The 12,158-nt window shown below is 44.9% G+C and overlaps 1 protein-coding gene across 6 annotated transcripts in view; it reads right to left on the bottom strand.

Annotated features, from left to right (window-relative positions):
• The window catches only part of TTC19 (tetratricopeptide repeat domain 19), a 30,898-nt gene that overhangs the window by 14,946 nt on the left and 3,794 nt on the right, over positions 1-12,158 (bottom strand). For all 6 annotated transcript variants that reach the window (XM_074342096.1, XM_074342097.1, XM_074342098.1 and 3 more), the window contains exon 7: positions 9,878-9,972. In XM_074342096.1, coding sequence (XP_074198197.1) covers positions 9,878-9,972 — 95 coding nt within the window. The remainder of the gene's footprint in view (positions 1-9,877; positions 9,973-12,158) is intronic.

Raw genomic sequence — 12,158 nt, 5'->3', positions numbered from 1 at the left:
ACAAACAAACAATACAGCCAACAAAATATACGGTGCTCGGATACATTAAGAGCTCTCACGAATCATTAACAAAAAGACCAACATACAGAAAACAAAGCAAAGGTGGGGGGCGGATATAACTCAAGTAACAGACCACAAGCTTGGCATATACAAGGTCCTGGGTTCAATCTCCGGCACCTCCTCTAAAAATATAAAAGTAAACCTAATTTCCCCCTTCTTGGCAGGGGAGATTAAAAAAAAAGGCAAAGGATATAAAGAGACAATTTTCAGAACAGGAAATCTGAATGGCCAATAAATACATGAGAAGACGTTCTGTATCTCACTAGAAATCAGAGGAACACACACTGAAGCCGTAATGATGTTCCATTTCCCACCCACCAGACCAGCCAAAAATTTAAGTCCAGTAACAACAAAGATACAGAGCAACAAGAACGCTGACACAGTGAGAACGTAAGCTGGCAGAAGCACGCTGACAAGCAACCTGGTAACCCCTCGGATCCGCACCCAGCAACCCCCTCCTAGGCCCACCCCCAGGGCACAGCCCGCACGTGTGCTGAGACATAGGTCCAGGAATGTTCAAAAGGCACTGTTTCCACCGCAGAACACGCAGAACCTCCGTCCTCGTCCAGCGGCAGGAGGAGTGCATGCACGCAGCGGAACACTACCAGTGGGAATCGCTGCTTCCCAGCAAGTCCACCCAGGGCACTCATTAGAGGACGTCACCCCTTCTGGACAGATGCAACCCAGAAGCTTGGCAGGCAAAAAGGGCCCTTGTGCTAAAAACAAAACAAAACAAAACAAAAACAAAAACAAAAAAACTGATGCTTTACGTGTCAACAAGGATAAACCTCAACAACATCATGAGTGAAAATGCACTGCAGAGACAGCTGTAAAGTATGACACCGAAACTCATGGGAAGCTGGAAACTATGTCAGTCCAGCTGTTTACTGATACACACACAATAAATCGGCATAAGAACCATAAAGACCAAAACCAAATTCAGAATTAGGAGTTATATCGAGGAGGGGCTTAAATTTAGGGGAAAAAAAATCATCATCTGAAGCACATACGGTAAAACAGACCTGGCAAAGGTGAGGGGGAGGACACAGTGTTTGTTAGTCTCCGCACTTTATTTTTGGTTGAAATCTTAAAAATAATAATAAATAAAAATTTTAAAAGCCACCAGAAGAAAAGCACAGAACTCACTTTTCTGAATAAGTCAGTAATGTGGAATACACACCACACCGGAAACACTCCCAAAATACAGATGGGAAAACTGAGGGTGGAGGGAGCACATCTATCTTATAGAACAGAGAAGAGAGAGGCCAACACGGAGACGAGTGACGCCGTCGAAGCAGAACCAAAGACCACCGCGAGGACGAACCGCGCAGAGATCTAAGGTGCGCGAGCTCACGGGGGGTCCTACACACGAAGGCTCCCCACAGACCACAGAATTCACAGACTCATCCCCTAACCTTGCACTAAAAAACTTCCGACGTCTACACAGTTGCCAGGCAGGAGAAGACGTGCTGTCCACTAAACGAGTTAAATAACTTGGCTTCAAAATTCACTGCAATAAATCCCACTAGGTCTAAAATTCCTGATCAGAGAAAAACGTGGGGAAAGGAAGACTATCGAACTGCACTCCTCTCATCTTGCAGAACAAAGTGAAAACAAACTTTTCTCGGTCAAATATGTCTCAACGTAATTTTTAGGTTACCCTTAACAGAACTGGAAACCTTCCAAATATGCCTTCCTTCCAAAATGTAAGTGGAGGCTTAGTGACGAAGAAGTCCCTGTAAGAGTGATCTGAAGACAAAAGAAGTAACAAAAATGGAAAGCTTATAATGCAAAAAATTACACCAAATATCACTTTCAATACTAATTTAAATAGGTTTTAAAGTTCTTTAACACAAGACAATGATACTCAGATTAAGTTAAATGAATCCAAACATAGCCTTCTCCAGAACACACACTGAAAACAAAATGACTCAAAGTGCCAGAAAGAAAGAAAAATACCATATGATATCACTTACATGTGGAATCTAAAAAAAAAAAGACAAACTTACTTGCAAAAAGAAACACTCTCAGAGAATAAACTTGTTACTGGCGGTGGGGGTGGGGGGGTTGGGAGTTAGAGATTTGCAGACACTGATACACACAGAATAGATAAACAAGTTCATACTGCACAGCACAGGGAACCATATTTGGTATCATGTAGTAACTTACGGTGAGGAAGAACATGAAAAAAAGTGTATGTGTGTTCATGTATGACTGGGGCATTGTGCTGTACACCAGAAACTGACACAACCTTGTAAAGTGACTACACTTCAAAAAATATACATATACACAAAAAAAAGTTTCAAAGTAAGATACAGTCAATGACGTAAAACTAAATTTGTGACAAATGCCTTAAGTAGGACAAAAAATCACTTTTCTGGTGAAGGAATAATTCACAATGAAGAATGTATACCCAAGAGTCCTTAAACAGGATAGAAATATGCAGAAAGAAAAAACCACAAAAACAAAACTTCTGCCCAGAATGAGACAAAATGAGCAAGGATATAGAAAACTTGAACAGCGCTATGAACCAACCAGACCTGCTGACGTCACCAGAGCGCCCCACCCAGCAAGAAAGGCAGACACAGCTTCCCAAACTCACACGCAAGTGTCCAGGGTAAACCACGCACTAGGCCACGGAACACGTGTCAGTAAGGAGTAAAAGGACCGAAATCATACAAAGTGTGTTCTCTGACCATAATGGAATGAACTTAGAAATCAACGACAGAAAAATTTTGGAAATTCACAGATACATAGAAATTAACCAATACACTCCAAAATATCCAGAGGATTGAAGAAATCACAAGAAAAATTTAAAAATATTTTGAGATATGTGAAAATAACGACATACCAAAATTTACGGGATGCAGCTAAAGCAACAGAGGGAAATTTATAGCTGTAAATGCCTGCATTAGAAAATAAAAATCTTCAATCAACAACCCAAACCTTCCACCTAGTAAATAGAGAAAGAACAAAGGAAACCCAAGGCAAGCAGGAGAGATATGAAAGATCAGAGTGGAATTAAGTGAGGTAGGAAAAAAAATGAAACCCAAAGTTGGCTCTTTGTAAAGATGAACAAAATTGAAAAAAAAAAACCCAGGAGAAACTATGAACAGTCAGGAAGGCCCTTCATAACAGAGTAGTAACCGTAATATAGAGGAGCTAAACCTGCTGATAAATTAGGTTAATAAACACATCACGTTCCAGCAAACTCTTCCCTAATTGTTAGTGACTACCAGTCACAATCCTAGAGCATTCAACTCCCGTGACAGCTCTGTAACGCATGTTCCACTATCATGCTTGTTTTAAGGGTGAGGAAACCGGGGAGAGAAGTGACTTGTCTAGTCACACTGCTGTCAGTGGAAAAGCCAGAATTCAAAATCAGGCTCCAGACTTCAAACACGCATGACACCAAATATGCCACCAAAAATACTTCAACTTCCCAGAAATGTTTTGATTTACTTGAAATATGAAAATGAATGAACCTTTCATTTCAAGGGAAAGAGGAAGAAATCAACGTAGAAAGTTTCTTATAGAGATTAAATAAATTCATAAAATCAAAATCCAGAAAGGAATATGATCTTGACTACGTAACAGAATAGTGGGAAGTTATGCTTTAAAAATATAATTCCTAAGAACGTTTCTTCTAGGAAAATACGGATCTCCAAAATTCTTTCACCTCCGCAGTCACGGTATTTGAGCTGTGTGCCTGGCGCTGTCCGTGGTGCTGAAATCAAGTCAAGAAAATGGAAGAAACTCAAATGCATGAGCAACCAAGGAAGGAAGAAAAAAGCTGCCAAAGAATCCGCTCTACAGGAGATCTGCCTCATATGGCGTCACACATCCTGCAGCTTCCAGGGGCTACAGCAGGCCCACACCCGTCCCAGAAGAGAACTGCAGAACGCACCCCGATTCACGTCAGCGCACTAACACAGCCCTGCGGTGAGAGGCCCAAGAAATGCACTATGGGTCTCACGTGAGAAAATAAACGCAGAAGTTCTAAGTAAAACGTCAGCATTAAATATTATCCAGCAGGACACTGAACAGTTAACCAACTATCAGCAAGCCTGATCTGCTCTAGATACACAATAAATCTACTCATAATTTGGCACCTGAAGTTAGATATAAAACAAAGTTGTCCATCACCACGGTTACTTAATGTCCTGAAGCTATGGCCAATGAACTAAATTTAGTAAGGGCAGGCGGCGGGGCAGAAGTATAACTATCTGAAAGGAATCAATTATCATGATTTCCCAAATGTTTCCTGGAAACAGCATGAATCTCAACTGAAAAGCAAATAGTTTGGTAAGGTGTCCACTCAGGATCAAGTGTAACAAAACAGCTGTCACATCTGCGTGAAGGAATGTGCAAGCCAGAACCATGCCATGGTCCTTGGCGGGAAGACGCAACACAGAGGTCGTGCAGCGAGGGACTTCTGCCAGCAGAGCCGCCGTCTGGCCCAGTCCCCACTCTGCCCTCACGTGACTCAGAGGGTTCCCATCCTGTTAGGAATGGGTCCTGATTGGTTTTGGCCAATCATGGAATCACACTTCTCTTGCCAAGGACTGGGTTAGAAATGCCACATGAAAAGTAAGGATTAATCTAGTCGGGAACTTCCAGGAAAGATTACCTTGATTCTAAGAGAAACATTAGGAAGTCACCCTTTCCCCTGGACACTGCACTTCTGGGTGAGACTCCTGGGACTGACGGTCACTTTCACCACAAGGCAAGGGTGATGAGAAAGCCCACCCAGGACAGTGAGAGTGACAGCGAGGAGGGATGGAACGAGCTGTAGCCCTCAGGATTTCAGGGCGCCCTAACCCACCGAGCTCTGCAGCCCGGCCCCTTCCACTGAACTGCCGGCCATATGGGTAACAGGGTCCTTACTGTTTAACTTAATTTAGCTGAAATTTTCTGCTATTTGCAATCAAATGCTGACTTATTCAGATGGCAATCTCCCCAAGCTAATTCATAAATATAACACAAATCTAATAATTCAGACTCAAAGCATTCTGAGGACCTGACAAAGTGATTTATAATTCATGTGAAAAATATCTAAAATTCATGTGAAAATTGAAAACAAAATGGGAAGAAATTTTGCAGAAGTATGTGTGAGATCTCTATTACTGTGTAACTCAAATGGTAACATGTAATTGAAACATATACTGTTTCGAGTCATCAGATGAATAAATCAGAATGGAAAGCCCCAAAAGAAACCAAAGCATATACTAACTAATACATTATAAGTACAAAATGATGATACAGTATTAGCTTTAAGATTACCAACCTCACACCAAAATAAACCGAAGATACATTAAAAAGTTACATGTTAAAACTGTTTCAAAAGAAAGAAAAAGAAAATGAGAAGGATGAGTGAATATTTCTCTGATTTCAAAGCTGAAAAACACCTTTTTACACATTAAACTCCGGAAGAACAGGGACTTTTTGCCTTGAGTGCCTCTGTTCAAGTCCCGTAACAATACTTACCACTGAATAGTTACTCAATTAAGATTTATTAATAATTAAAAAACCAAAGAAAATAAACATAAGTGAATTCAGATCTAATTCCAAAAATACTAAATACTTGTGCAAGCCATACTGGGTGATTAATTTATATCAATTTTTAAAAGAAACACACAAAAACGAAACAGTATTTTCATAAGGGATTCAAGGGTAAAACTAAAGGGGAACGATGAAGGTTCCAGAGTGCAGTGTCGCTGGGGCGCTGGGGCGGGGCCGGCGGGGTCCTGGGAACTGTCACTGCTGGGTTGCTGCCTGTTCTTACTCTTCACACGACGTTAGTTTCACATTTCTTCTAAATTAACAACTCTAAACTCCACACACGCAGATAATGGAAAAGAAAACCCAACAGGACAGAATTAATCTTATAAAACGGAACCAACCTCACTGATGACCAAAGAAATGCTGGTTAATCCATCAATGCCGCGTCATCAATCTAACAGGTTATGAAAACCAGCGAGTTCTGGGGAGCAGGGGCGCTGTGCCTTATCAAGACAATGAAACTGCATAATGAGCAACATTTTTCGAGTAGCTACTATGTGTTAGGCATTGTTCTAAGTGCTTTATGCATATTAACTCATTCATTCCTGTAAACAGTCCTATGAGAGAGTATTATTCTTAATTCCATCCTGAGGATCAAAAAACACATAAGGATTGATCAAAGTCACAAAGCAAATAAATTAACAGAATCAAAAAATATAAATATAAATACAGTCCCTTCTAAGGCAACTTTGCAATAGTCATCTACAACCGTGAAATGTGCTAACTGACCCGCAATTTCAGTGCTAGGAATCTGTCCTAAGGCAACAGATCTGGACGCGACCTTATATCCAGGAACAGAAGACTGGGCTACTGTGCAGATCCACCATTTGGGACTGAACCCACGCATCTACCACCACTCCCTCCCAAAACACCACTGAAGTCAAAGTTAAAGGATGAAAAAGGTACAAAGCAACACAGAAAAGAGAAGAATCAAGCGAAACGAAAAGCAGAGAAAAAAGTGGTAAGTGACTAAGCACGTGAAAGGCAGGTGAAGACAATGCCTACGGACCAGCCGCACCAACCCACACCCCAGAGACGCTGAGGGTGAAAGCAAGCACCAGGGCGAGAGAAGAACTTGCCACGTAGGTAGAAAACAAGCAACAACCGAAAATGTAGTGAACTACCGGCTGCCGAGGAAGACAAAGGTTGCACCCAAAAGATAATCATTAGGCCGTCATGCCACTTGGCTCAGCAGCTAACACTACCATACTGTGTACGTGGTAATGCAGACACACCTCGAAACTGTGACAGACCTTCAGAGTCGACAGAGTCTAAAACTAAATCAAGAAATAATAATTTGTTATTTAGGAATATGACGGAAAATACCAGAAAAAACCAATTAAGAGTTGAAAACTAGAACAGGTGGGGCAAAAAAAATGCTATATTTATTTATTTATTTATTTATTTATTTGAAAATGCTATTTTTAAATTAAGTCTTACAATAGTCTTTGCCTTTCTATACTATAGAGGTAATATTAGAAAGTAATTGTTAAAAGAAAAATAAAAACGTGCAAAAAACTATAGTATGTTCAGAAAACCACAAACAAAACAAATCACCTGTAAGTCTAACCACCAGAGACAATCACTGTCTGTATTTTGGTATCATTCAGCCCTTGTTCTATACCTATATTTAATCCACATACTTTAGAATATTAGGCTCCTCCTAACTAGACCGTTTTCACTTAATTTGAGGGTCATCTCCTCAGTAATTACATATATATCCACATTACAAGGAACAAAATGAGCAAATGTTTATGTGATCTGTAGTAATACATCCTTGGGGTGGAGTCAGTCATGTCAATAAAAAAGCACCTGAAGTTGACAATGGACTTGGCTCTGTTCAAAACTGAAGGACTGTATTTCTTTAGAAAAAATGAGATTAAGAATGTAACACATTTCCTTTACTGCATAACTAGTAAAATGTGAAAATAATGTTTATAACAGAAACTGGGTTTCTTCTGACAAGACTTCCCTTACCTGGGGGGAAAAAAAAGTGCTTTCCCAATATGTTACTAAGTTAAAAATAAAAACCAGGTTACAACTGATACACACAGCATGAGCCCTGGTCTGCTTCCCAGGACGTCAGCAGCACAGGGGACATGAGCCCAGGAAGACACCCACCGAGACGTGAACTGGAGCTCTCGGGAGGCTTGTGGGGGGTCTTCGTTTATTTTCTTCTCAATACTATTCAAAATTTTCTTCAATGCCCCCCTGTTACCTCTGAGTAAGGAAAGACTATTTTCTACTCTCAATGCACAGGGTGTGGACAGCTCCGAAGTGACCTGTGCAACAGCTGGACCTCGTTTTTGCCTCTTCCGTGAACTTCTTCGAACCATCCCGTGCTGCACTGACCCTTCACGTCCTGGTCAGCATTTGTGCTTGCTGGGCCTCTGCCCTTTCACTGAGGGACTCCTGAGCCTGCTACGTGCCAGGCCCTGCTCCAGGTTCCCAGGATCTCACAGTGAACAAAACAGGCGACGTCTATCCCTCTGACAGGGAAGACAGACACCACAAACACCTGAACAAAGACGTACGTTCAGCGGCGACACAGACCCAAGCGCACAGCACACACCTGCTTTCAAGTGCAATGAAGGACCAGAGATGAGGGAGTGGAAGAGATAACCGGCTGGGGAGGTCCGCTAGCCATGCAGGCTGGCCATGGAGACAGGACACGGAGGCAGAGGGCAGAGCAGGCACAGGGCCTGAGACAGCAGTGAGCCTGCAGCACGGACAGCGAGACATCCTGGTGGGGAAGCTGGAAGGGCAAGGGGAGGGCAGCAGCGGGTGCCATGAAACACGCAAGTGTGGGCACAACACGCAAGGCCCTGCAGAGCCACGCAGGAATCCTGAATTTATTCTAAAGGTGATGCGAAGGCACGGAGTTCTTAAAAGAGCATTCTGCCCGAGGCGTGGATACAGATCCCGTGTGGGAATGAAGCGAAGCAGGAAACCTGCAGGGAGACTGTTACAGGTGTCCAGGCAAGCAGCAGTGAGGGCCCGCAACAGCAGGGCAGAAGACCAGGCGTGGTCCGACATGGTTACTCTATGACGGTAGCTTCGCTATAACCTGCTGATGAACTACACGTGGGGAGTGAGGGAGACATCACAGATGACCCAGGGTCTTGGCCAAAGCACTGGGTGAATGGTGGTGCCATTTACCAATGGGGCTGCCCGGAAAGAAACAAGTTTGTGAGGCGCAGAAATCAGAAGACCCATTTCAGGCACATTAAATGAGATGGCCATTAAGCATTCAAGCCAAGACATCAGAGAAATAACCTTACCCACAAAGTACGTAGCTCACGCGCGGTTGGGGCTGAAGATGGAAAACTGCTATTTAAAGGCCCAGAACTAAACGCTATCTCTGAGGGCGTGAGGGCAGAGAGAAGAGAAGTGGGCCCCAGACAGCCCTGAGGCCTGCTGACTTTAGAGTGGCCCGTGAGGTGTCCATTCAGCGTCTCCCGTAGGAGACAGGAATAACCTGGGTTAGAGCTGCTAGGAGGCAGAGCCGGAAAGGACCGAGTGCTGGTGATCTTGGTTAGGGGCTTCGGTGGAGTGATGGGGTTGTGTTCCAGGGAGGACTGGGAGGCCACTGAGCACAGACAACTCTTCCAAGGCATATATGTCACTTTAGGGACAACAAACTGGCCGCTGTATCCCTAGCACCCTGCTGGCTCTGGCCAAACAGGAAGTGTGGACGCAAGGTCACTGAATGAATGCTACATCTGGAAATTCACAATGCTGCAAACCATACTGAGAAACCCTGGGAGTCAGAGAGCTCCCTGCCTGTCCCTTTCTGTCCCGAGTGACCCTCCTTGCCCCTCCACCCACCATGACGATGAACTGACAGAACACCAACTTCCTTTCACCTTGTAGATCCGGGTGGATACGTGGGGCTGAGAGGTACTTAATTAGCACTGGGACTGGCAGCTGAACCAAGAGATAAGGGGAAGACCTTCCCCCTTCTGCTCCCCAATTTCCCAGAGATTATATATAATAAAAGTCAACAGATAAATTATGAACACATCACCACAGGGTCAAAAACAAACAAACAAAAACAGTGGTCATTTAGACAAAACATCTTATTCCAAACCCTCTGAGACCTTAAAAGCAGCCACTTAGTTTCCAAAATGGGCAACACTTTCTTTCCAATTCAGGTACCTTTCCCTTTCCTTTATCGCAGCCAAACAGTGAAGCCCTTTGCGACAAAAAAAAAAAAAAAAAGGCAGTTGTCCAGAAAGCAGCCAGGTTTCCCTACCTGACAAGACGTCTTCTGCTGATTCCTTTTCCCTTCCAATTTTTTCCTCTAGAGTTGAAATGCAGAATTCATAGCCAGCAAGAGCCAAGTCCTGTCTGTAAAGCAGACACCAGTAAGCCTTTGCCTTTCCGACCCCTCCCCGGTCCTCACGCCCCCAGCCTGGCTCTGAGCACTGCCAAGTGTAAGGCGGGAAGAGGCTTTTGAATCAAGCTTCGAAGGGGCGTCAATTTGCCATTTCTCGAAAAAAAAATTTTTTTTAAAGTCACCTGTTTAACGTACTCAAGACAAGCTAGGAATGCTGCCGTAGTTCCAGTAACCAACACAGCCAGCCGTTTCGTCACCTCCACGAGAAGTTAAGGGAGCCAGCCTGTCCCTCACTCCAGCTCCACGTGAGGCCCCTGCGGTGAGGATCCTAACTGCCGACCTCATTCACCTTCCCGAGAGGCTCATTAGTTTTACACTTCACCTCAGCTACAGCTCTTTGACGCAAGTTTCTTTTACAGAATGGAACTCCTCGCTACGGCACTGGAAGGCATTTAGCCCGACTGTAGGGCCCCTCAGTCAACTGGAGGGGACACCCAGGCAGCAGGCAGACGGGCTCCGGGCAGAACAAGTGTCAACTGCTGGTTTCTAGAGACGCACAGAAACGTGACAGAAATTCCCTCTCCGTCCAGAAGCTCAACCCTGGTTTTCCCTCTTCCGTTTTGGCTCTAGTTGCTCACCAGAAGTGACATTAGCAAGCTCACCCCTTCTCCTCCCGTCTTTGCCAGAGGACCCCACAGTTCTACTCTGTTCTCAGAAGAACACAAGCTTCCCCGACCCAACCAGGACACGGGGCGGAAGCGGCTGCCCACAAGCTGCTCCAAGTCGGAGCAACAGGCCTGTACACAACTCCCCTCCTGCCTGCCTTTCTAAGCCTTTCTAAGCCTTTCTAAGACTCAGAACGTGGCTTCATGTTTTCTGGTCTCATGCTTCTCTTGTGAAATAAAACGAAAAAAAAAAACAAAAAAAAAAAACAAAAAAACCTTTCCGAGGAGAGCACAGAGTAACTTACGGGGTGATTATCGATGGGTACCACACAGCTTTTGCCTCCTGAGAGGCCAAGGCCTTGTCTTTCTCGCCAGCGGTCCCGTCTTCGGGCTGCTGCTCACCCTAGGGCTTCACACCCCACCAACACGCAGTCCTGTCTTACTCCTTCCTTCAGGGAGACGGACTCAGCTACAGTGCCCCCGACACAGACCAACCTCAAAGCTCCTCGAAAGGCTCCAAGTCAGAGGCCCTCAGAGGCTCTGGCCCATCTAGTGACCAACCAAACGCCGGGAGGCTGAGTGGGTCTCACTGAGAATGAAGGAGCCGACTTCGAGGGCCGCAGGGACCAGTGCCAGGGCACTAGGCTGATGTCTCCCCAATCTGCAGCACCCTGCTTCTTCAGCAACTGAGAACCTAAGGAAGAGCCAGCATAGATCTTCCCTCAAACTCACCCCAAAATGTAATTCCCTAGGAGTTCTTACATCCTGAGTGTTTCTTCTTCGAGCCCACCTGGAGAACGAAGGGCGCCGGGCCTCTCAGCGCGCGCCCCACCCCTGGCGCACACCCGAACCGCGTCCTAAAGCCCTTCCTGTGCGGCAGGCGGACTGCTTCTTTGCAAGAATCAGACTCAGCCAATGCTGTAAAATTAGCCCTGACTTCCTGTCCTACTCATCTGAAGGCCCGTCCCTGTCCCTAGGCATCTCCCTCCCTCCGCATTGCCTCCACATGCTTTAAACACCGCCCGCAGAACAAGCCGCAGACACTCCCGCGGCAACTCTCTCGTCGCCTGTCTCCACACCCTGGTTTGGTACTTACACCAGCAAAATGGTTTCTTCAAAGCCTATTACCCAGCAGCTTTCACACTGCTCCCTCCTCTTCTAGGAAGAGCTGAACTAAAGTTCTAACTGTAATTTCCTCCCCAGTTCAAGCAGGAACAGAAAACTTGACTAGCCTTGTCACAGTGCGGCCAGAGGGGTAGGGCTGCACGCCCCACTTGGCAGGCTGGTAGAAACAGCAGGGGTGAACCCGGGAAGCACTCAAAACTTCAAAAATGAGAAATGGAACACTATGAGTGTAACACCCAATTATTTTGTTTTGTTTTTTTTAGGGGGAGACAATTAGGTTTTTATTTATTTATTTATATGGAGGTACTGGGGATTGAACCCAAGACCTCATGCATGCTGAGCATGCGCTCTATCTCTGAGCTATACCCTCCTCACCCAACACCCAATTGCTTTGGTGACTCAGATGG

The sequence above is a fragment of the Camelus bactrianus genome, chromosome 16 (genome assembly GCF_048773025.1).
Source record: "Camelus bactrianus isolate YW-2024 breed Bactrian camel chromosome 16, ASM4877302v1, whole genome shotgun sequence".
NCBI classification, from domain to species: Eukaryota; Metazoa; Chordata; class Mammalia; order Artiodactyla; family Camelidae; genus Camelus; species Camelus bactrianus.
The sequence above is the reverse complement of the archived record's forward strand: the minus strand, read 5'-3'. Positions and strand labels throughout refer to the sequence as shown.